The sequence below is a fragment of the Quercus robur genome, chromosome 4 (genome assembly GCF_932294415.1).
Source record: "Quercus robur chromosome 4, dhQueRobu3.1, whole genome shotgun sequence".
NCBI classification, from domain to species: Eukaryota; Viridiplantae; Streptophyta; class Magnoliopsida; order Fagales; family Fagaceae; genus Quercus; species Quercus robur.
The window spans coordinates 10,591,503-10,617,852 of NC_065537.1; the positions used below are offsets into that span (position 1 = coordinate 10,591,503).

A 26,350-nucleotide genomic window follows, 5' to 3' on the forward strand; every position below is an offset into this window, starting at 1 on the left:
TCCAATTCAATATGTAGTGTTATCTTCTGCAAAGATGCTCCTCTAAGATAAGGAGCATAAAATAATTGGATATTGAATTGAGAGTTGGCAGGAGGGAGACACAGCACAAACAATGAGAGTGTCTAGATCCAGATCAAAATCATGTTACAACTCATTGATATTTGAAAATATTGTGATTCCTTTTGTCCACCACACCCCATCATATATATTGAGAAGCTGCCGAATAAAGCAAAGCAAATTGCTACACCAGATTGTACATTCAACTGCAAGAAGTCTTTCCTGTTTTAGGAAAACATGGCTGCCTCTCCTGTCAACCAAACCTCCTTTCACCATTTTCACTCTAACAGCTTTCCCACCAGAGCACACCCTCTCATTTCAGAATTCAATGACCAAATGAGCAGATTGAGATGTTCTGAAGCAACCTCTTCATCATCAGCATCATTAAGCCAGAAACTAATTGGCCTTCAGGATTTGAATGACTGTGTTGATAACTTGCTCCTGTTGCCTTCTGCACAAGCCTTAGATCAAGAGCAGAATCAGAAATGGTTTAATGAGCTGTTGGATGGATCTCTCAGGCTCTTGGATGTGTGTGGTATTGCAAGGGATGCATTGTTGCAAACAAAGGAATGCACTCGTGAACTTCAATCAACCATGCGCAGAAGACAGGGCAGTAAAATAGAGCTTGTGAGGGAGGTTGAAAAATACTCGGCCTCTAGGAAGATGATAAAAAAGGCAATGCAGAAGGCCTTAAAGGGCATGCAAACTAAGTTGAACTCTAAGAAAAATGAAGATCTTGCCATTGTTAGCTTGTTAAAAGAGCTAGAGGCTGTAACTATCTTGGTTTTTGAATCACTCTTGACCTTCATAGATGGACCAAAGCTGCAATCAAAATCAAGCAGCTGGTTTGTAGTTTCCAAGCTGGTACAGCCCAAGAGAATAGCATGTGAGGGTGAAGAAACAGATGCAAATGAATTTGAGAAGGTAGATCTGGCATTAAAAACTCTCATTAGCCACAAGCCAAGCAAATCTGATTACTCCATCCATGTTCAGAATGTACAGAACGCAATGGGGAAGCTGGAGTCAAGCATTCAAGATATTGAAGAGGTGCTTGAATGTTTGTCTAGGCGTCTAGTCAAGACCCGAGTTTCCTTTCTCAACATCCACAACCACTAGCCCTGAAATAATAATGGGCATCCATTTTTGTCTGTAAATTTGTACAAGTTGATAGACCTTCTCTTTCTGTAAAAATACATGAATGAAAAACACGTTTGCTCTTCAACTTCTAAGTCAATCCACTGCCTTTGACAAATACTGGCTCATGTCACAATTGAATTATATTCTAAGAGTATTCAATTCAAGTGCATGAATGGTTCAATTTTTTATAAATTCTAGGATATTTTTCTCACAAAATACCTCGTAAAATCTAAAATCTCAAGTCAACTGTTCAAAATTTGATAACATAAATATAGTAAATGATCATCTCACTACCTCAATCCATAAGAACTTGTGAAATTAATTAATAGAAGGAGGTGGTTTGAGTCATTTAAATTTGGTCCCTTAGAATATTTTAGCAATCCAGCCTATGGGTTCCAATTTCTGCTCCACATACAACGCTGTCCATTTAGAGAATACAGGGCTTGAATCTGGTTAAGGGCCAAGGTCCTCCACTTTAGGCAGTTGAACATAAAAACAGAAAGGACAACAAGACATCAGAGCTGTCAATATTCCAATTGTCTCAAATAAAATGATGAATACACATCTAAAATCATTGAGAATCACATGGCTTAATTGAATTTAGTGTGCTTATGCAATTAAAAATCCTGACTGTAGGGACAACCCATGTTTATAATGAATCAGCCCAATAAATAAAATTTTCTACATTATGAACAGAAATGGAGATGCCATATATCCAGATCTTGCCTGCCTATGGCACAAAAATGATATAGCAATCAAATTGACTAACCAATTAAATCACTAAGCAGCAAACTAGTGTTTACAGTAAAGTTATACATGTACATATGATTGAAGACAGAAGCTGCAGCATATGGATAAAGTGAAGGTCTTTTGAAATTCAACTTGGAACATATCTAAATGCTAAATGCGGGGGAAATTATAGTTTCTCTAGAAATAACACAGACCATAACATACTCAATCTTGTAAGCATAATAATATTCAGGACAAACATAGAGTATGAAAGAATTTGATACGTGTGTATATAATTAAGAACCTACAGGAAGCAAGTAGTACCAGGAAGACCAATACTACATACAGTGAAGAAATTTTCCAGATTTCGCATTGCATGAAACTGGTAATTTAATGATATTTATGTGTGCACGAGGGGTACAGACTACTGTCTGCCTGGAAGGCAGGCATGTAGGCTAAATATAATGGCTATTGCCTTTTCTTGTCCTTTGTTATAACGTATTTTTAAAGAAATTTATGAAGATTCCATTGTGATTTTTGAATTTAAAAGTAATTGATTGTGAGTTAAAGAGCTGGTTAGAGGAGACATTGCAAAAACATTACTGACATAATGAGTTGGAGAGCAGGTTCAATGTAGGTCAACACCACTCATGTCTTGAATATTCTATGGATTATTTTGCAACGTATTGTATATATGATTATCTGATATGAAAGTAGTACTGTGATTTTAGAGTTTATATAATGAGTTGGAGAACTGGTGAGAGGGAGACATTGCAAAAACATTGCTGAGTGTGTGTTTATATCTAGATCCAGATCCCAATCTCAATCATGTTATGACTGATTGATATTCCAGGAGGATGAGATTCCTCATGTCCCCCTCACCTCAAAAAATATATATTGAAGGGAAGCCACTGCAAATTGCTAAACCAAATTGTACATTCAACTGCAAGGCCTATTTCTTGTTGAAGGAAAACATGACTGCCTCTAATTTCAACTCAAAATCCCATCAACACACTCGCTCAAACAGCTTACCCACTAGAACACACCCTCTCATTTCAGAATTCAATGACCAATTGAGCAGATCAAGAGATCTTGAAGCAACCTCTTCATCATCAACATCTATATGCCAGAAGCTAAATGGCCTTCAAGATTTGCATGATTGTGTTGATAAGTTGCTCCTATTGCCATTCACACAAGCATTAGCCCAAGAGCAGTGTGAGAAATCAGTTAATGAGATTTTGGATGGATCACTCAGGCTCTTGGATGTTTGTGATATGGCAAGAGATGCCTTGTTGCAAACAAAGGTATGCACACGTGAACTCCAATCAACTCTGCGCAGAAGACAAGGCTATAAAATGGAGATCACAGGGGAGGTTGAGAAATACTTGGCCTCAAGAAAGGGAGTAAAAAAGGCAATGAAGAAGATCTTAAAGAGCATGCAAATTAAGTTTATTTACAAGAACACCGAAGATATTCTCATTATTAGCATGTTAAAAGACCTAGAAGCTGCAACTCTCATTGGATTTGAATCCCTGTTGACTTTTATTGGTAAATCAAAGTTGCAAACAAAGTCAAGCAGCTGGTCTTTGGTTTCCAAGCTAGTTCACCACAAAAGAGTGGCATGTGAGTGTAAAGAAACAGATGCAAATGAGTTTGAGATGGTGGATGAAGCATTGCAATCACTCATCAGTCACAAGCCAAGCAAATCTGATTTCTCTTTGCTTATTGATAATGTGCAGACTGGGCTCGGGAAGTTGGAATTAAACATTCAAGATCTTGAAGTAGTGCTTGCATGCCTTTCTAGGAGTATTGTCAAAACTAGAGTTTCCCTTCTGAATATCCTCAACCACTAGCCCGAAAATTGTCAGGGGCGTACTTTGTCTGTAAACAATTACAAAATCATACAGCTTATATACATGTACATGAATCAAATTTATTTTCACTTCTGATTCTAAAGCTATTCATTGGCTTAAAAATTTTCTCGCTTATTTCTTGCTGCTTAACTCTCTTCCTAGATCATCTAATTTTAGTACAAGATTTTATTTAATTCTTGAATACTTGATATTAAAATACTCTTGTCAGCTTCCAATTTTGGCTAGGATAAAAAATATGCAGATAAATCTGTTTTAAATGATCTCACATTTTTGGGATGTCCAATAGTCAAGATCATGAAAGGCTTGAACCTGGTTAAGGCCAAGCTTGACCACCTAACTGAATTTACACAATGAAAGAAAATATTATTTATTTAACAGTTAAAGACAGAAAGTCTTAAGGCAAACAATATTAATTTATAATTGACATCAGAGCTGCAATGATTCCGATTGTCTTTGGGAAGTTGAATAACAAAGAACTAAAATTAATTAGATTCACATGCACTATCAAATCTTCTTTCCCTATGAATTTAAAAAACTTGAATGCCTTTCTCTGGGGGACAGTCCAATATTTTATTCATTTAGGGATTGATTAATTTGTCTTTCTACAATATGAAACGAAATAAGTTACATAGCCTACCACCATTTCAATCATTGATAAAAATTGCTCTGCTTGCATGCTTAAACGTAAATAATAGCATGGTCCCCTGAAAGTTACATGAAAGTAGTTAAAAGTGGCAGTTGGGCAAAAGAAAAATTAATTCTTGGGAATTTTAAGGCCAAATCAAGAAAAAAGAAAAGTCTGAAAGAAAATGAAACGTATATTTGCAATATTCGGAACCAACAGGAAGCGAGGAGTATAAGGTACAGTCTGTTTTAAGAACAAAAACAGACGGTTATATCTAAACATCAAAGTTCAAAAGGTACAAAAATCTGAAAGTTCACAAAGAACATAGATACATCACTAAATTATCAACTCCTAACACCCTGAAACCAAAAAGCCAAACCTACTCCCCTTTTTGTTATGAAATGAGAAAGGGATATCTCAATGAGCTCTAGTCTGATGCTCCTTAATCTCTTTAATATCTTGTTCAATACGATTTAGGCGGGGTAGAATCTGATGCAAGCAAGGTAGAATCTGCTGCAGGAGATCCATCATATCAGATAATGTAGGTTGTGCAGCACCGGATGTAGACGGTCTGGACTCAGCAGCCATAGCATCTGCAATCTCATCAATATCTCGATCTAAGTCATCATCGGAATCACAGACAATCTGATTAGAACGTTTTACATGAGATGAACTGAGCTGAAGTGTACTACTCCCAGTGGCAAATAAGGGCTTTGCCAGAGCAGCTTGAGCACCAGATGTAGACAGTTTGGACTTAGCAGCAACAACATCATCAATCTCTCGATCTAAGTCATCATCAAAATCAGATTCAGATTGCCTTGCACGTTTAGATAAGGGCTTTGCTAGAGTAGCCTGAGCACCAGATATAGATGGTTTGGACTCAGCAGCAACAGCAATAGCAATCTCATCAATTTCTCGATCCAAGTCATCATCAGATTCAAAATCACTTTCTTTTGCACGTTTCATGTGAGATGAGCTCAGTTGAAGTGTATGACTCCCAATGGCAGATAAGGGCTTTGCCCGAATGTCCTGAGGACGAATGGGAACCATTTTGGCTTTAATAAGTTGAGTAATGACACAAGGGAAGGGGAGTACAGTACGTGACGACTCAAAGGCATGTATAATCACTTGACATATATGTCTACAAATGTCAATGGGTACATCAGTGATGAGGGCATACAACAATTGAGCCCTAGGTACATTGAGTGTATGCAAGTGAGCAATAGGAAACAGGTTGGTGCACATGATACGGCTCAGCCACTGATATTCAGGGATAAATGATGCAGATTTAACATTAGAAACCCCATTAGGCCAAATGGTTTTTTCTCCACAGAATAGAGTCAACATATCTGTTTGGGATGGCGCAGTCTCAGCAGTGTATGGATATGGAGACTCCATGACTCGAGGAATTCCTAAAACAGTGGAGACTAAATCAGGAGTGACCTCAAATCTGATATTCCGAACCGTGACAGAAAAAGAACCATCCTTTTTTATGTCATGGATGTTTGAGTAAAACTCATGTATAAGGTTCATGGGCGGTGCAGGAAAACCAGAAGTCAATGAAATCCATCCACGAGACTCAAAAACACGAGGAATGCAAGTGAATTGGAGTTCAGACAAGGTGACATCACGTTCCAGATAAAGGCGGCGTTTGGAAAAGACACCGTGGTACGAGGTTTGGACATCGAGGTCATTGGATGCAGATACAGTACGCCTACTGCGAAGGGCCATAATGCACCTGTGATCAGTCAATGTCATATAACATGAGCTAGATGTGATTATCCAAGGTTGCTAGACTCTAAGCTCAAAACACATGAGTTCAGAATTTTGTCAAACACTTGTCGTATATTACCAAAAGAGGGAGCTAGAAGTTTTCTTAGATTATCTGATTCAAGATTATGGCACGTGGGGTCGTGTATTCGTGGTTCACTCTTCAGGTGTGGTCCAAATAACACTGCCTGAGTTCCACGACATAAAAAAATTTATTAAAAAAAATACCAAAAGTGAGAATAAATTAATGCAACGATGCTTGAAAAAAATCTCACATTGAATGATAAAATACTATCTTTAAGTACAAAATGCAATACCCATAACACAAAGCCTAAGATTTGAGCTTTGAATGAAAGAAATTGGAAGTACTGATCCATTCTTAATCCTAGAGTCTTAGAAAGAAAATAAGGAGAGAAAGAAAGATTACCTGATGATATTGGGTGAAAAATCGTAGCAGAAGAGATGGGATTGGAGATTTCTCACCGGAAGTTGAAAAAACACATGGGAAAGTGGCAGTGTTGTTTTCGAGCGAAAGCGTAAAAGAAAAGAAGAGGAGCCATTTCTGGAATAGGCAAACTCCTTTATATACACGCTGGAGCGAGTTTGGTTAGACTGCTTTCTATTTTTGGGAAGCCCAGATAGACTATTCATGTCTGGCATATTTTATAGATTATTTTGAACCATATTGTATAGGATTTATATATATTGATTATTTTGCATGGGAAGCATGCTGCGACTTTGAATTTAAAAGTAATCGTAATCTTGTTGTGGCCTATTAATAATTTGATATGTCCCATAAAAAGAAATTTTGATATGAAAGGGATGGCCTATTGAGCAAATTGAAACACAACTTATTTAATGTCAATGGCAATATGTGAGAAAAGGAAATTCTTTTTTTATATTGTACAGTATAATATAAATTTATATTGTAGAAAAATTAAAAATGGCAATATTGTACTCATTTGCAAAAAAAAATGGTGACTATTATACACTTTTTGCAAATGTGTATAATTTTTGCCACGTTTTGTTAAATTTACATTGCAAGTACAATGTAAATATATAAGAGTTCATCTATCCATGTATAAACTAAATGGCCTTTAAAATTTGCATGGTTGTGTTAATAAATGGCTCCTATTCTATTGCCATTCATACAAGCCAAAGGTAAAGAGCAGCAAAAGAAATTGGCCGGAACTTCGCAAAATGAAGGGTCTTAAGAGGAAGTGATGAAACAGAGCAAAAATGGAGAAGATGGGGTAGACATTGCCTTAAGTAGAACAAGATACAAGCGGGAAAAGCAAACCATGTCGCTTGGGTTCCCCCCACTACACGCTCCACCTTTTGGCATCTACCACCCAGATACTAACAAGTGGCACAGTAGCTTGGAAATCGAAGAGCATTAGCATGTGTAAAGTCTTGCAAAATAAAAAAAAAAATGGCTCATTTTACACATTTTGAGCAAAAAAAAAAAAAAAAAAAAGCAATTATGCACAGTTAATGTAGCTCTTCTATCTGTTATTTTATGTTTTTTTCTCTCTCCTCTCCCTTGCCTTGTTAGACTCTCTCTCACCCACTCTTCAATGCCAAGAAGAAGAAGAAGAAGCAGCCGACCATCACAACTAATCAACCACCACCACCACCACAACCAACCCATTATAACATCAATTTAATCCAAACACAATCAACTCAAAATTAATGAAAATCATCACAAACCCAACTTAAAATCAACTCAAAATAAAACACAACAGAAAACCCATTTGGCAAAATACAAATCAACCCAAAACCCAAGCTTGCTACCACCATGAGAGAGAGAGTATGAATGTATTGAGCCATGGAATCTTGGTAGAGAGATTTTTTTTTTTTTTTTTTTTTTTTTTTTTTTTTTTTTTTTTTTTTTTTTTTTTTTTTTCAGATTTGAAGAGAGCACTGATTTGATAGAGAAAGAGAGGGGGAGAAAGAGAAACAATTTTTTTTTTTAGAAATGAAAAAAAAGAAGAAGAAAGAAAGAATAGCAAAAGAAGAAGAAGAAGAAGAAGAAGAAAGAAAGAAAGAAGATGCTAAAGAAGAAAAACGTAGAAGAAGAAAGAAGGAGAAGAAGAAAGAAGCAAGTAGAAAGAAGGAGAAAAAGAAAGAGAGAGAGTGTTTCAAAGAAGTGAGGTAAGGTGGTGGGGCCAGGTAAGGGAAATAATACTCCCTCCGTCCCACTTTGTTTGTCCTCTATTCCATTTTGGGATGTCCCAAAATATTGTCCTGTTTCTAAAAATAAAAGTTATTAATTTACTAATGTTCCTATTATACCCCTATTAATTTACTAATTTAATTTTTTGATAAATTTATTTAATGGTAGTTTTGGAAACTTATACATTTTTAAAATGTAGACAATACAATAAATGATGTTTCCTTAAAAAGTTTGACTTTTCAAACAGGACAAACAAAGTGGGACGGAGGGAGTAATAAAAAGGTGAAAAAATATTATTTTAATAAAAAAGGGTGTATTATAGATAGTTTGATGCGGGTGTTTTTGCAAATTGATTGTGTAAAATAGAAAAAAAGTAGGTTTTTATTGTAAAAGAGAAAGAAACTTTTGCACATACTGATGCTAATTAATGCTCTAAACTGTTACACTCATCAATGTCAAATACGAAATTTTGGAGCGACCCCCGGTATTTTCCCTTGATCTCATCCCATGAAGTAAATGGGTGTAAGATCATGGTGACTATTGTAAGGAGATGGTTTCATTTAAGGCCCAAACAACCTTGGGCCACTTGGGCCATGGGCAAAATAAGCCCAACACAAGCCTTTGAGGGCAAGCCCTAAAGACAAAGTCAAAGTCAAACCTTGGACCTCAAGTGAGCAATATATCACCTTGAGTCCAAGGACATAAATTTGACTAGAACCCCATTTAAGGATAAGGCGGTTACCAAGCAGATTAGGATGAAGCATTATCCAAGCTACCAAGGAAGGATTATGGGACATATGAGATTGTCTACGGAAGCTTCCTGATGATTCTATAGTCACCTCCACATTAAAGAAGCTCACCTACCTGATACAGTCGCATTTATTACTGAATGACTGGCCTGACAATGCAAAGAGCCCCAAAAGTCTCCATTCATCATGAAAAATCAAGAAGAGACTAATTTTTGATAAATGATTAAGTAAAAATGTATTAAAAAGTAATTTTAATTTTTTTTTTTTGGTAATCATATTGAGATAAACACCTTGGTTTATTTTAACACCATATCCCTTGCCACTATTTAGATTTTGGAATCACACATGTAAACAGAATTGCATACTTAATTGATTATAGCTTCGAAAGGCCTAATTGATTCATAATGAGATAAAACACAAAGTTATCATAATTAAATTTAAACATTTAAGGTTTTTTTTTTTTTTTTTTGGTTTGTTGGAAAATAATTTCCAAAAAAAAAAAATCAAGTGTTTAGTTGCGCTAGCTCTTGAAAATGTTATGAAAAATATATTTTCCACTAGTCTTTCACATTTTTTCATCTTTCAAACACATATAATAATAAATAAATAAAAGGTGATTTTTAGATTTGTTTTTTTTTAAAACGTGATCAACTATTGGTGCTGGCGGCTGTAGTTGGTGACTAGGGACTTGGAACATTAGTGGGCGGTGGTCGTGGTTGGGTGGCTAATAGTGGGTGGTGGGGTGTGAAGGTTAGTTGATGAATTTTGGGTAAGTCGGAAAATGAAATGATTGCAAATGAAAGTGTAAATGTTAAAAAAAAAAATGAGAATTTTAAATAAAAACAATCATGATTGATAATCGATGGTGGTTGGCAACTGGAAACTGGGGACATTAGTGCGGGATGGTGGTTGGCCAATTGGGCGGTTGGGGAATGGAGTGTGGAGGTTTTGTCAATGAGTTTTGGGTGAGGCGGAAAATGAAATGACCACAAATGGAAGTGTAAAACATTTTTTGCTAGACCAATTTTCGGTTGGTTTTTATTTTATAGTTAATCAAAAACAATTTTTGGTTGACCAATACTTTTAGTCACCCCAAACACCTGCAAATGAGGAAATTATTTTCTAAAAAACAATTTTTGTTGAAACAAACATACCCTTAATACCCTGACTCCCAAAAAATAAGTGTATGTAACGAGATGAATTTACAACTGAGCATTATTATTTGTTGGATTTCTTTTATACTGCAAAAAAATTTCAATTACAAGAAATAAATTCTTGGTTTAGTTAACATATAGTAGAGTTATTTATTCTTAGCTGAACTCCTAATCTTCAGAAGACAAGTGGATATTTTTGGAAGTGATGAATTAGCTTATTAGTAAACAAGTTTTATTTGCAAGAATTCACACACTTGAAAAACTGCTATTGAACGCAACATATAACTTCACCATTATGAGAATAATGAGATTCGACATCTTAAGTCTTAACTTCAAAAAATTGTTTACATATTTTTTAATAGCTACAGTGGCTAGTAAGGACTAGAAAATCAATAAGTTACCATTTTGTTTATAGAGTGCTTGTAATTATCCTTACAACTGCTAGTAAAATCCAGAACAAGGAAGATGGCCTGATCCTTATTAAACTATTGTGTCCAAAAAGTGGTATTGATTGGAAGATGGCCTCAATTGGAGTCTCCCAAAGGTTTGATCTCCCCAATAAAAAGTAACAGAATTTGACTTGTGATTTTAGATACTCTAAATATATGAAGTTGTTCCAAGAATGACTACGATACAAAAAACAATGAATCTGCATACAAAACAAGGGGAGATATACATTAAAGTTTCCCTCTACTTTAAAAAATCTACATATAGAGAGAGAGACAAAAGGGACAACAATGAATTTAAGATTGGATCAAGTCTGTACCATCTTCCTTTTAAGCATGTATATTACATAAATTGTTAATTTATCATTCACCATACAAAGCACCATGCAATGTGTTATGTGTGCAACTATAATATAACAATATTACAACATAATTACACCATTTAATTATCAGAAATATAGAAAAAATTACATTACAAAACAAAGAAGTTCTTCCATATATAACCATGACCATCACTAGCAATTTAATAAGTGTCGTGCTGTAGCCTTTGGTTCCCAGGAAGGCAGGCATGCCAAACTGGATAGACGAGCTTTGCCCTTTGTTGTGTTAGAAGGGATGGTGTCAACACTGCTTATGTGTTGCATATTTAACAGATAATTTCCCAATTCAATATGTAGGGCTATCTTCTGCAAAGGTGCTCCTGTAAGAGAAGAAGCATAAAATAATTGGATACTGAGTTGGAAGGCTGGCATGAGGGAGACACTGCATAGACAATACTGAGAGAGTGTCTAGGTCCAGATCAAAATCATGTTACAAATCATTTTCGCTCTAACAGCTTTCCCACCAGAGCACACTCACTCATTTTAGAATTCGACAACCAATTGAGCAGATTGAGATGTTCTGAAGCAACCACTTCATTATCAGCATCATTAAGCCAGAAAATATTTGGCCTTCAGGATTTGAATGGCTGTGTTGATAACTTGCTCCTGTTGCCTTTTGCACAAGCCTTAGCCCAAGAGCAGAATCAGAAATGGTTTAATGAGCTGTTGGATGGGTCTCTCAAGCTCTTGGATGTGTGTGGTATTGCACGGGATGCATTGTTGCAAACAAAGGAATGCACACATGAACTTCAATCAACCCTGCGCAGAAGACATGGCAGTAAAATGGAGCTCGCAAGGGAGGTTGAAAAATACTTGGCCTCTAGGAAGGTGGTAAAAAAGGCAATGCAGAAGGCCTTAAAGGGCATGAAAACTAATTTGAACTCTAAGAAAAATGAAGATCTTGCCATTGTTAGCTTGTTAAAAGAACTAGAGGCAGTAACTATCTTGGTTTTTGAATCACTCTTGACCTCCATCGCTGGACAAAAATCGCAATCAAAATCAAGCAGCTGGTATGTAGTTTCCAAGTTGGTACACCCAAGAGAATAGAATGTGAGGGTAAAGAAACAGATGCAAATGAATTTGAGAAGGTAGATGCGGCATTACAAACTCTCATTAGTCACAAGACAAGAAAATCTGATTACTCCATCCACGTTCAGAATGTGCAGAACCGGATGGGGAAGCTGGAGTCAAGCATTCAAGATGTCGAAGATGTGCTTGAATGTTTGTCTAGGCGTCTAGTCAAGATCCAAGTTTCCTTTCTCAACATCCACAACCACTAGCCCTGAAATCATCATGGGCATCCATTTTTGTCTGTAAATTTGTACAAGTTGATAGACCTCCTCATTTTTTATAAATACATGAATGCAAAACACATATATTTGCTCTTCTACTTCAAAGTCAATCCACTGCCATTTACAAATATTTGCTCATGTCACTACTGAATTCTATTCTATGAGTATTCATTTCATGCGCATGAATGGCTCAATTTTTATAAATTCTAGGATATTGTTCTCACAAAATACCTCTTAAAATCAAAAATCTCTCGTCAACTTTCAATCCATAAGAACTTGTGAAATTAATTAATAGAAGGAGGTAGTTTGAGTCATTGAAATTTAAATTTGGTCCCTTAGAATATTTTGGCAAACCAGCCTATGGGTTCCAATTTCTGCTCAACATATAACTCTTTGCATTTAGAGAATGCAGGGCTTGAATCTGGTTAAGGACCAAGCTCCTCCACTTTAGGCAGTTGAACATAAAAACAGAAGGGACAACAAGACATCAGAGCTGTCAATATTCCAATTGTCTCATATAAACTGATGAGGACACATCTAAAATCATTGAGTATCACATGGTTTACTTGAATTTCGTGTGCAAATGCAGTTAAAAATCCTCACTGCAGGGACATCCCATGTTTATAATGAATCAGCCCAATAAATAAATTTTTCTACATTATGAACAGAAATGGGTAAGTCACATATCCAGATATTGCCTGCCGATAGCACAAAAATGATGTAAGAATCAAATTGATTAAGTCATTAACCAGCATACTAGCATTTACAGTTATACATGTACATGTGATTAGAGGCAGGAGCTGCAGCTTGCGGACAAAGTGAAGCTCTATAGAAGCTCCAACATGGTACAGATATACTAAACACTAAACATTGCTGCTAAATGTGGGAGAAATTAAAGTTTCATTAGAAATAACATTGACCATGACATACTCTATCTTGTAAGCATATTAATATTCAGGACATAGAAAGAGTATGAAAGACTTTGATACATGTGTATATAATTAAGAACCTACAGAAAGCATGTAGTACTAGGAAGACCAATACTATGTACACTGAAGAAATTTTCCAGATTTTGCATTGCATGAAACAGGTAATTTAATGATATTTATGTGTGCACGAGGGGTACAGACTACTGTCTCCCTGGAAGGCAGGCATGTAGGCTAAATATAATGGCTGTTGCCTTTTCTTGTCCTTTGTTAAATCGTATATTTTAATTAAAGTTAGGAAGATTCCATTGCGATTTTTGAATTAAAAGTAATTGAATGTGAGTTGGAGAGCTGGTTAGGGGAGACATTGCAAAAACATTGCTGAGATAGTGAGTTGGAGAGATGGTTCAATGTATGTCAACATCACTCATGTTTTGCATATTCTAAAGATTATTTTGCAACATATTGTATATATGATTTTAGAATTTATTTAATGAGTTGGAAAACTCGTTAGAGGGAGACATTGCAAAAACATTGCTGAGGGTGTGTTTATATCCAGATCCAGATCCAGATCCCAATCTCAATCATGTTATGACTAATTGATATTCCAGGAGGATGAGATTCCTCTTGTCCCCCTAACCTCAAAGAATATATATTGAAGGGATGACAGTGCAAATTGCTAAACCAAATTGTACATTCAACTGCAAGGCCTATTCTTGTTGAAGGAAAACATGGCTGCCTCTACTTTCAACTCAAAATCCCATCAACACACTCGCTCTAACAGCTTACCCACTAGAACACACCCTCTCATTTCAGAATTCCATGACCAATTGAGCAGATTGAGAGAACTTGAAGCTACCTCTTCATCATCAACGTCAATATGCCAGAAGCTAAATGGCCTTCAAGATTTGCATGATTGTGTTGATAAATTGCTCCTATTGCCGTTCACACAAGCCTTAGCCCAAGAGCAGTGTGAGAAGTTGGTTAATGATATGTTGGATGGATCTCTCAGGCTCTTGGATGTTTGTGATATGGCAAGAGATGCCTTGTTGCAAACAAAGGAACGCACACGTGAACTCCAATCAACTCTGCGCAGAAGACCAGACAATAAAATGGAGATCAGGAGGGAGGTTGAGAAATACGTGGCATCAAGGAAGGGAGTAAAAAAGTCAATGAAGAAGATCTTAAAGGGCATGCAAACTAAGATTAATTACAACAACACTGAAGATATTCTCATTATTAGCCTGTTAAAAGACCTAGAAGATGCAACTCTAATTGGCTTTGAATCCCTGCTGACTTTTATTGCTAAATCAAAGTCAAGCAGCTGGTCTTTGGTTTCCAAGCTAGTTCACCACAAAAGAGTGGCATGTGAGTGTGAAGAGACAGATGCAAATGAGTTTGAGATGGTAGATGCAGCATTGCAATCTCTCATCAGTCATAAGCCAAGCAGATACTCTTTGCTTAATGGTAATGTGCAGACCTGGCTTAGGAAGTTGGAATTAAACATTCAAGATCTCGAAGAAGTGCTTGAATGCCTTTCTAGGAGTACTGTCAAAACTAGAGTTTCCCTTCTGAACATCCTCAACCACTAGCCCAAAAATTTTCATGGGCATTCATTTTTGTCTGTAAAGAATTACAAAATCAAACAGCTTATATACTTGTACATGAATGAGACAAATATATTTTCACTTCTGATTCTAAAGCTATTCATTGCCTCAAAAATTTCTCACTTATTTCTTGCTGCTTATCTCACTTCCTAGATCATCAATTTTTAGTACAAGATTTTATTTAACTCTTGTATACTTGATATCAAAATACCCTTGTCAGCCTCCAATTTTGAATAGAAAATATGCAGATAAATCTGTTTTAAATGATATCACATTCTCAGGTTGTCCAACAGTCGAAAGCATGCAATGCTTGAACCTGGTTAAGGCTAAGCTTGACCACCTAACAGAGTTGACCCAATGAAAAAAAAAAAAATTATTATTTAACCGGTAAAGACAGAAAGGCTTAAGCCAAACAATATTAATTCATAATTGATATCAAAGCTGTAAGGATTCTGATTGTCTTTGGGAAGTTGATTGATTTACATGCCAATCTCAATTCTTGTTCCCTAATTTAAAAATCTTGAATTCCTTTCTCTGAGGGGCAACCCAATATTTTAATTCATTTAGAGATTGATTAATTTGTTTCTTACATTATGAAAAGAAATAAATATGGTACATAGCATGCCACCATTTCAATCATTGATCAAAATTGCTCTGCTTGCATGATTACTTGTAAATAATAGCATCGTCACCTGAAAGTTACATGAAAGTAAATAGAAGTGGCAGTTGGGAAAAAGAATATTAAATTCTTCGGAATTTTAAGACCAAATCAGAAAAAAGAAAAGTACGGACAAAATTTGATATGTGTATTTACAATAATAAGTACCTACAGGAAGCAAGAAGTATAAGGTACAGTCTGTTTTAAGTACAAAAACAGACTGTTGTAACTAAACATCAAAGTTCACAAGGTACAAAAACCAGCAAGTTCACAAAGAACACTAGTTCATCACTAAATTATCAACCTCCTAACTCCACAGAAACCTAAAAGCCAAACCTACTACCCTTTTTGTTACAAAATGAGAAAGGGATGTCTCAGTGAGCTCTAGCCAGACACTCCTTAATCTCTCTAATATCTTGTTCAACACGATTCAGGCGAGGTAGAATCTGATGCAAGAGATTCATCATATTAGATAACGTAGGTTGCGCGGCACTGGAAGTAGACGGTCTAGACTCAGCAGCCACAGCATCAGCAATCTCATCAATATCTCGATCTAAGTCATCATTGGAATCATAGACAATGTGGTTTGAAAGTTTTACATGAGATGAACTGAGCTGAACTGTATTACTCCCAGTCACAGATAAGGGCTTTGCCAGAGCAGCCTGAGCACCAGGTGCAGACAGTTTGGACTCAGCAGCAACAACATCAGCAATCACATCAATCTCTCGATTTAAGTCATCATCGGAATCAGAAAAAGATTGCCTTGCACATTTAGATAAGGGCTTTGCATGAGCAGCCTGAGCACCAGAAGTAGATGGTCCAGACTCAGCAGGAACAGCATTAGCAATCTCATCAATTTCTCGATCCAAGTCATCATCGGAATCAAAATCACTGTCCCTTGCACGTTTCATATGAGATGAGCTGAGGTGAAGTGTACGACTCCCAAAGGCAGATAAGGGTTTTTCCCGCACATCTTGAGCACAAATAGAAACCTTTTGGGCTTCAATGAGCTGAGTAATGATGCAAGGTAAGGGGAGTACAGTACGCGACGAGTTAGACTCGAAGGCATCAATGATCGCTTGACAAATATGTCTACAAATGTCAATGGGTACATCAGTGATGAGGGCATACAACAATTGAGCCCTAGGTACGTTGAGTGTATGCAAGTGAGCAATAGGAAAGAGGTTGGTGCACATGATACGGTTCAGCCACTGATATTCAGGGATAAATGATGCAGATTTAACCTTGGAAATCCCAATAGGCCAAATGGTATGTTCTCCACAGAATAGAGTCAACATGTCTGTTTGGGATGGTGCAGTCTCAGCAGTGTATGGATATGGAGACTCCAGGACTCGAGGAATTCCTAAAACTGTGGAGACTAAATCAGGAGTGACCTCAAAGCTGATATTCCGAACCCTGACAGAAAAAGAACCATCCTCTTTTATGTCATGGATGTTTGAGTAAAACTCATGTACAAGATTCGTGGGTGGTGCAGGAAAACCAGAGGTCAATGAAATCCATCAACGAGACTCAAAAACATGAGGAATACAAGTGAATTGGAGTTCAGACAAGGTGACATCACGTTCCAAATAAAGGCAACGTTTGGAAAAGAAACCATGGTATGAGGTCTGGGCATCGAGGTCATGGAAACGACACTCATCAAAGTCATTGGATGCAGATTCAGTACGCCTATGGCCAGGTACCATAATTTACCTGTGATCAGTCAATGTCATATAACATGAGCTAGAAGTGATGATGCAGGGTTGCTAGTCTCTAAGCTCAACACACAAGGGTCTAGCATTTTGTCAAATACTTGTTGTATATTCCCAAAGGACAATACCTAGGTACAATATCTTAGGTATTTTTCTTTAGGCTTCCCCCTTTAAGATTGAGTCATGTGACTATTTACATAAAAAAAAATACACTTCAATCTTTGAGGAAAAATCCATATGGTACAATCTTAAGAAGGAACCTAAAGAACAGTTTTGCCGATTACCAAAAGTGGGAACTAGAAGTTTTCTTGAATTACATTCAGGATTCTCGCAGGTGGGGTTATGTATTCGTCGTTTACTCTTTAGGGTGGGTACAAATGACACTGCCTTATTGAGTTCCATGACATTAAATATTAAAAAAAAAAAAAAAAAAAAAACCAAAAGTGAGAGTAAATGAATGCAACAATGCTTGAAAAAAAAAAAAATCCCACATTGAATGGAAAAAATACTATCTTTTAAGTACAAAATGCATGACCCATAACAGAAAGTCTAAATCCTAGAGTATTACAAAAATAAAAATAAAATAAAAAATAAGGAGAGAAAGCAAGATTACCTGATGATTTTGAGTGAAAAAAACGTAGCAGAAAAATGGGGACTGGAGATTTCTCCCCAAAATTCGAAAAAACACTTTGGAAAGTCGCAAGGTTCTCTTCGAGCGAAAGTGTAAAAGAAAAGAAAGAGGAGCCGTTTTGAGCTAGGCAAATTCCTTTCTATACGCTTGACCGAGTTTGGACTTTGGATAGACTTAGACCCTGTTTGGATCACACTGATTTTGAGTTATATCACTCTGTTTTCATCAGAGTTTCCAAAACACATGGGTCTTACAAAAAAATTTATGTTTGACTTGGTTTTGAGTACTTGTTTCCATCACTCAAAACTCAAATTTGAGTTTGAGTGATAGAATTCGGAAACAACATTTGAGTGTTTTCAAAAACTAAGAACTGATTTTTAGTAGGTGGGGTCTATAGTTTTGGCAAAAAGTTGACTTATTAGAATGAGATATGTGACTGAGTTTTTAAACCAAACAAGTGTTTTGCAATTTTTGAGTGAATGTGAAATTTGAGTTAAGAGTAATTAGTTTTGGGTTTGAGTTATGAATTTTGAAAACTAAGTTATTTTTAAACCAAACGAGCCCTTACTTTCTATTTTTGGAAAGTCTAGATAGACAACTTATGTCTGGCATATTTTTTTGATTATTTTGAATTATATTGTATATGATATATGATTTTCTTGCATAAGAATCTGAATCATACTATGACTAGTATATAATAAAAAAAAAAAAAGAAGAGAATTTTAGATATTAAAAAAAATCGATAAATAAATAAAAAACTGTGATGGCCAGTGGTGGTTGTCGACCGAAAAACGGGGACATTAGTGCAAGATGGTGGTTGGGGGTGGAGTGTGGAGGTTTTGTTGATCAGTTTTGGGTGATACGAAAAATGAAATGACCTTAGAAGAAGGTGTAAAAATATTTACGCTAAAAGTGCCTTTATTTTATAGTTAACCAACAACAAATTTCGGTTGACCAACACTTTTAGGCACCCCAAAACACCCACAAATAAGGAAAATATTTTCAAAAAATCAATTTCTGTTGAAACAAACATAGCCTTAATACCTCGACTTCAAGAAAGTGGAAGTGTGCATGGGTTGGGCTAAAGGGTTTTTTCAACCTATCCCACCATGGTGGGTTAAAAAAATCTAACCCAACCCAACACATCACAGGGATGCAACCCATATAGATCAAGTTGGATTGGGTTGGACAGTTTTTTTTTTTTTTTTTAAATTCTATTATTATTATTATTATTATTATTATTATTATTATTATTAAATTGAGCATTTGAAAAATACCACCACAAATAAGAACAAATTTATAACCAAATAATCCTTAGCATGCCACCAAACTAACACAAACTATATCAGGAGAACTTAGAGTTTGGATTTTATTTAGGAAGAGGGGCAAAAGAGTAAATAACAAACTTGTTTTTATATATTTTTAAATATATATTAAATATAGGTAGATCGTACCGGGTTAGGCGAATTTGTAAATCTTATGGCCTAAGCCAAACCTGACCAATTGTAAAAATAAATCTATATATATCTAAAAGATAAAGTGTAGCATTTATTGTTACTATGCTCCAGTTAAGCCACATTAGTGTCCACCTCATTATCATTTTATTTCCAATTTTCCTATAATTGTTTTTAACATTTACTTTTTATTTTATTTTAATATTTACACTTTTTCCAACCTTTTTCCACCCTTACCTTTTCATCTCCCCACTACCCTCTACATAAATATTATTCTTCTTCTTTCTCTTCGTCTTCCTTTATTTTGTCTCTTCTTATTCACACTCTCTTACAATAAATTTGTAACTATCTATTCCATCCTATGCATGGTTTTCTCTCACAAAAAAAAGTTCTCTCTCTCTCTCTCTCTCTCTCTCTCTCTCTCTCAAATTTTCGATGATTTTTTTTTTATACATTCTTCTATTTATGCCAAATTACTAATCTTTGGGAATACTTTCTTTTCTTTTCTTTTTTCTTTTTTCTACACTAGAATCATTATGCTCATTTTCTCACTTAATTTAATCAAGTAGTTTGCTGGAATTCAAAAAAAGGTTCTCTCTCTCTTTATCTCTCAATTTTTCTATGAATTTTTATACATTCTTCTATTTATGCCAAATTACTAATCTTTGGGAATTCTTTCCTTTTTTTTCTTTTTTTTCTTTTTCCCTACACTAGAATCATTATGCTCATTTTCTCACTTAATTTAATCGGGTAGTTTGCCGGAATTCAAGTAAACCCAGACAATAAGGAATTTCACAGCATTGGAGAATGCCTGAACATATACCAACCAAAAGTTGAAAGTCAGCAAATTAGTGGAGCTATGATTAATCTTCAAACGGGATTGAAGGTATTGCCAATGTTCTTTAATTAGCATCCTTATTTCTATTTCTCTATATATGTTTCCTAGAATTAGTATTAGTCTCATTTTTATTTTCTCTATTATATTCTAGGTAAACCAAGAGTTCTTTAAAACTCCACATTGATTAATGCCATTTAGATTTGTTTTTTAATTTTTTTTCTCTTTAATTGTTAAATGTTATCCTATTTTTGTTCTTTCTTATAACTCTAATTAATGTTGATGGTTCTTTTTTTTTCTTTTTCTTTTTTGGTTAGTTAAGGTTGATGATTCTTTCTTATAGAGAAAAGAAAAAATTGAAAACAATTGAATTCCATATAAACCTGTACCTAAAAGGGACATGAGCCTTTGTTTATTTGATTAGAGACAAAATATTAAAGGGACATATCCTTTGGCCATTGCATTGCATTTCTTAGAGGTTAAAAGATAAAGCTTGTCATTATAAGAAAACATTTTGGGTGGGGATAAGGGCGTCATTTTGTTTGCTCTAAGAGTAACAAAAGATCCTATTATAAAGGAAGCCCACAATCATATCACATGCTTATTACACTAACCATGAGCACAACCCATTATTCTCTCTCACTATGTTTCTACTACATTTGCATTTAGCAACCTAAGATTAGAATTTATTCCCAATAGAAGACTTGTAGAATCATCCAGTTTTTATAGGAAACTAGCCGCAGACTTGTGCGATGCGTGGAAATATAAATATTATGCAATGAAGTATAATATATAAAAAGTAACAATTACTTCAAGTATTGTACTTTTTTCAACAAAAAAAAAAAAAAAGATTTTTTACACTTTTTTTTTAATCTTTTTATCTCTACAAATATATCATTTTAAGATTTTTTTTTTTTTATGTATTTCATTAATATTTTTTAAGGTGAACCATATTCTTCTAACTTTGTTATAGTGTGTTACATTTGCTTAATATACAACTCATCTCTTAAGGAATAAGGAAATTATCATAATAATAAAAAATCATCACAAAATTACAATGTTAACTTAACCAAAATTAAAATAAAACTAAAGAAAAAAAATAGATTTTATAGTATTTCATTAGTCAAAAATTGGTAGGCATATTCAAATTCCTATTCGACCAAAATTCCCAAAAACAACTGAGTATTAATCTAAACCAAAATTCAATCAAAATTATAAAAGGAAAAGAAAAGACTTTCTGATGGGAAATTAAAAAAAGACAATACTAAAACACATATTAAAAAAAAAAACCATCAATCTTAATTAGAGTTATAAGAAAGAACAAAAATCTTTTATGTGCAATTGTTCTCTTTATTGGTATTTATTGTTATATATTTTACTTTTACTTTTTTTTTTCTCATCTTATGTTATCCAACATTTAAATTCATTCACATCTTCCACATCTTAAATTATTTATATTTTCTCTCTTTTTTTATTTTTAAAAATTAAACATGGAATATTTTATATTTAAATTCAAATCAATAAAATTATCCTTAAAAAATTGTACTCTTTTTTTTTTTTTTTTTTTTTTTTTACATTTACATTTACACTTTGTCCAAGCTTTTTCCTTACCTTTATCTTTTCATCTCCCCACTACCTTCTACCTTAATATCACTATTCATCTCCCCACATCTTCTATATCATTAAATTATTTATATTTTTCTCTCCTTTTTATTTAAAATAAAATTAAAATTTTAAAATTTTACTTAAATTCAATAAATAAAAGTGTCCTCATAAAGTGGAGTAATACTAGGGACACATTCATTCTCAAACCCAATACATCAAAGAAAAAATATAATACAAAACAAATGCCAATTGGGAAACACTATATAAATAAAAAAAAAAATAATAATAATGAGGATATCAAACCAAATATAATATAAAGAAACAAATAGTTATGGATATACTAACTTAAGGGTAGCAAAATTAAATGAAAAAAAAAAAAAAAAAACCTACTATGCATAATTAATTCAATAAAAAATCATCATCAAATTTTGGAAAACAATAGGTTGCCTATGGAGAGAGAGAGAGAGAGAGAGAGAGAGAGAGAGAGATCAAATGTCAATTAGTAACTATTAATTGGAAAACAAAGAGGTTGTAAGGAGAAGTAAAAATAAAAAATAAATATGAGCAATATGGAGGACATTAAAAACTTTACGGTGCAATAAAATCAACTGTTACATTCACTTAAAAAATTGAATCAATAATCAATAATTAAACATAATCATAGCAATATATTTAAACTTAAAACTAATCAAACTCTAATTCATAACTAAAAGGAGATGTTCTCATGTAATAATAGAAATTACATAAGAAATAAAGTTAGAAAATTTTAAAATCCCTTTTTTGACATTTAATTTAACTTTATATATATATATATATATATATGTATGTATGTATGTGTGTGTGTGTGTATATATATAATCTTTATACACAATTACATTTAAAAATCTAATAAACAATGCTACATCTCATTTAACACCTTTGTTATGAAAATCATTAGCCAGTAAATATATGATAATAGTAAAAAAGTTATAAATGAAATTATGAAAAAAAAGTGATAAAACTAATTAGTTATTATCATTATGAAGTAGTAGTCTATGATTTTACACATCTAAAGAAGTGGAATATATAGAGTTTACTTAAGGTATATGTAAAGATTCACATTAAAAAAAAAAGATATGTAAAGCTTAAAAAAAAGGGAAATTACACTTCACCCATCTGTGGTTTGCTTGAAAAACACTTTGCCCACTTGTGGTTTAAAAATTGACACTTTACCCACCTGAGGTTAGTTCCATTTGTCTTCAGTTACACACCTCTGTTAAAAATAAGGGTAAATTTGTAAATTTGTTACTTTTTTATGTCTCTCTCCTCTCAAAACATAAAAAAACTAAAAAAAATTAAAGGAAAAGAAGATCTAAAAACTAGGTTTTGTAAAAATTAAAACCTAACTTTTAAATCTTCTTTTCATGTATCAACTTTTAGATCTGATTAAACACTTTGTACCATAAAATGTTACTATTGGGTTCCCCTCATAACCTTTGTCACACTTGCAACGGTGCCCAGGCCTGTTTTTTGAATCCTCACAATGGCTATTCTCTCTCCATACTTTGTTCTGAGCAACTTCACAGTACTCGCAACCAATAGCCCAATCAAGAACCATCGGATGGGAAATATTTTTTTGTAGACTTGTAAGATAATCTGAGGAGAAATTAAATTGGTCTTTTCGGATAGCAAAGGCAAAGCTACATGGATTATTGAAAGCCAGACGTGTTTGTGGCCATTAAAGCTCTTTGCTTCTACAGTAATATTTTTCAAACCTCCTAGAATATCCATCTGGCAACACCCAATCCCAGAGCAATTTCCATCGACTACATCACTTTTTGTTTGACATTTGGTCAAGCAGCTGGACCTCTTTTAATTTTTAGGTTTTAATTTTTAGGTTAGAAGATCTAAAAGTTGATACATGAGAAGATGTAAAAGTTGGGTTTTAATTTTTACAAAACCTAGCTTTTAGATCTTTTTTCTCTTGATTTTTTAGTTTTTTAATGTTTTGAGAGGAGAGAGACGTTAAAGAGTAACAAAATTACAAATTTACCCTTGTTTTTAACAAAAGTGGGTAACTGGAAACAAACGGAGCTAATCTCAGGTGGGTAAATTGTCAATTTTTAAACCACAGATAGGTAAAGTGTTTTTCGAAGAAACCACAGATGGGTAAAGTGTAATTTCCCCTTAAAAAAAATGTATATTCTATAAATAAATAAAAAGGTATATGTAAGGTTTTTATTAACTTAAAAGAAAATGAAAAATCAATTATTAATAACAACAACAACAACAAGAATATAGGGGTAATTACATTCCCCTTCCTTGAGATTTAAAGAAATGACACTCTACCCCAAACTTGAAAGGAAAAAAATATTTTCACCCTTTACATTTGTTTGACCAAACTTTGTTAAATTAATATTAAAATATTGTGTACTAACCTGCCTGTGCTTAAGGAATGTTCCAAAATTATCCTTAATTTTAAAATTAAATTCTCTTATTTTAAAATTTTAAATTAAAGTGTATTTCAAAATATTAAGTAATGTCTTTTGCTTTTTTTCGCCCTTTTCTTTTCCCAATGAGTTATGGAGAGATTTGTCATTTCAAATGTTTTGGTATTTTATAAATTTGTATTTTAATTCTAAAGTTATGAGTAATGTCTTTACTAACCATGGTTAAACATTTATAAACAGATTCTTAAATAAATTTAAAATATTTTGTTATTAATATAAACAAAATGAGAGTGTTATTACTTATTACTCCAAATATATTTAATAAGATCACCCTAACAAAAATTATCTCGCACAATGCGCGAGTCTGCAACTAGTTAAAAATAAGGGATAATTACACATAACCCACCTGTGGTTTGGGTGAAAATCACTTTGCCTACCCGTGGTTTGAAAAGTATCACTTAACCCACCTGAGGTATGATCCGTTTGTTTTCCGTAACCCACCTCTGTTAAAATTAGGGGTAAATAGATATTTTTGCTCAAATTTTATGTCTCTCTCCTCCCAAAACAAAAAATAGCACAAAAATATAAGATAAACAAGATCAAAAAGTGGTATTGATCTCTCTTAATTCACATAAATCTTGAACATGAAGAACATATCCAAAAAAATAAAACTCAGATCAACCTACACAAATAACCAAACTATACAATATTTCCCTTCAAAATAGGACTCTTGTTTCCTATATTGCACTGAAGTATACTTCTTTCTTCGACAGTACCAAGCCCCAATGTGCCTGAGTAAACCCAAATAAACATCATCATTCACAATAACAATCAAAACCCAGTTCAGGAAACCTCAAAATCTCTTCAATACTCACACGGCATAGAAGATTTAAATCAAACACATCCCATACCATTTCTATGAATCAAAATGAACAAAATTTTTGAAACCCAGTTCAAATAAAACTCAAACTCTTTACAAAAAGCAGCCAATACCAACAAAAAACATCAAAACAGGAGCTATAAATCAAAATAAAACCCAGGACATCTTGAGTGTCGTCGTCACTCCTATGACTTCAGCTCCCTCTGTGACCGCACCAAGGACATCTTGAGTGTCGTCATCGCTCTCCTCTTCGGCGTTGGCTATGGAGCCCTCACCGCCACCACCATGTACCTCACTTGGTCTCTCTTCTCCCATCGCTTCTCCTCCTCCGACTACTCTGCTTTCCCCTCTTCTTTCTGCCTTTTTGGCTTCTATACTTTACAACTTGTGGCCTGCCACTAACGCACAAGCTCTTCGTTCTTTACCCACCCTTGATTTTCTTGATCTCCCCAGATCACCCTCCTTTAAGCAGTACCATCTTCCCTCAGTGTAGCGCCTCTATAACGAATCCAACCCCGAGACCCACTTCATCAAAGATGGTAAAATTTTGAGAAAACTCTAATTACGTGGGTGGGTCGCGATGAACAGCAGTCACACATACCTTGCCTAGTTTCGATGATGCAAAACAAGTGTTTTCTCCTCCTCCAAATGCTCCAAACCACGAAGAACAAGCTAATCTCACCTCAGGTCCCTCTCTCGAAAAGTTTTTGATTTTTGGGTATTTTGATTCGTGTTATGTTCTGTTTTGGGGTTAAAAGGTGTTTTTGTAACGGCAGAGACCGAGGTGGGTTACGGAGATTGACGGAAACATACCTCAGGGTGGGTTAAGTGATACTTTTCAAACCACGGGTAGGCAAAGTGATTTTCGCCCAAACCACAGATGGGTTATGTGTAATTATCCCTAAAATAAATTCACAATCCAACCCAACCCACCAATTCTAAAAATCGACAAAACTTGGCGAGTTGGGTTGAATTGTGTCAATTTAAGCGAGTTAGTTGCATACCCCTACTAGAAAGTAAGTGCATGTAATGAGATGAATTTACAATTGAGCATTGTTATTAAATGTTTTTTTTTTTTAATGCTGCAAAAAAATTTTCAATTATAAGAAATAAATTCTTGGTTTAGTGAATATTAGGGGTGTCCACCCCACTGGGGAACCCAACCCACCCACCCGAACCCAAACTGCCAACCGTCTGAACCGACCACTAAGGCGACTGGCAGTA

General features: G+C 34.5%; 4 protein-coding genes across 9 annotated transcripts in view; 2 read left to right on the forward strand and 2 right to left on the reverse strand.

Moving 5' to 3' along the window:
• Positions 1 to 276: 276 nt before the first annotated feature.
• Positions 277 to 26,350, forward strand: part of LOC126720553 (uncharacterized) — a 28,846-nt gene continuing 2,772 nt past the window's right edge. The window contains exon 1 of the mRNA XM_050423080.1: positions 277 to 981. Within this exon, the coding sequence (XP_050279037.1) occupies positions 295 to 981 (687 nt within the window). The 5' untranslated portion in view covers positions 277 to 294. The remainder of the gene's footprint in view (positions 982 to 26,350) is intronic.
• Positions 2,711 to 3,814, forward strand: LOC126720551 (uncharacterized). Its single transcript, XM_050423075.1, has one exon. The coding sequence runs from the start codon at positions 2,781 to 2,783 to the stop codon at positions 3,774 to 3,776; it is 996 nt and encodes a 331-aa protein (XP_050279032.1). The 5' UTR covers positions 2,711 to 2,780; the 3' UTR covers positions 3,777 to 3,814.
• Positions 4,598 to 6,858, reverse strand: LOC126720550 (uncharacterized). Of its 3 annotated transcripts, XM_050423074.1 has the most exons (3): positions 6,620 to 6,767; positions 6,275 to 6,380; positions 4,598 to 6,160 (listed from the first exon to the last, which is right to left on the reverse strand). In XM_050423074.1, the coding sequence occupies exon 3, from the start codon at positions 6,151 to 6,153 to the stop codon at positions 4,840 to 4,842; it is 1,314 nt and encodes a 437-aa protein (XP_050279031.1). In that variant the 5' UTR covers positions 6,154 to 6,160; positions 6,275 to 6,380; positions 6,620 to 6,767; the 3' UTR covers positions 4,598 to 4,839. The 3 variants fall into 3 exon arrangements, with proteins under 3 accessions (XP_050279031.1, XP_050279028.1, XP_050279030.1); XM_050423071.1 differs by lacking the exon at positions 6,275 to 6,380 and having other exon boundaries at positions 6,620 to 6,858; XM_050423073.1 differs by having other exon boundaries at positions 4,598 to 6,380.
• On the reverse strand, positions 15,708 to 18,154 carry LOC126720552 (uncharacterized). Of its 4 annotated transcripts, none has more exons than XM_050423078.1 (3): positions 17,906 to 18,154; positions 17,577 to 17,675; positions 15,708 to 17,293 (listed from the first exon to the last, which is right to left on the reverse strand). In XM_050423078.1, exon 3 carries the CDS (start codon positions 16,876 to 16,878, stop codon positions 15,955 to 15,957), a length of 924 nt encoding a protein of 307 aa, XP_050279035.1. In that variant the 5' UTR covers positions 16,879 to 17,293; positions 17,577 to 17,675; positions 17,906 to 18,154; the 3' UTR covers positions 15,708 to 15,954. The 4 variants fall into 4 exon arrangements, with proteins under 4 accessions (XP_050279035.1, XP_050279034.1, XP_050279033.1 ...); XM_050423077.1 differs by having other exon boundaries at positions 17,577 to 17,679; XM_050423076.1 differs by lacking the exon at positions 17,577 to 17,675.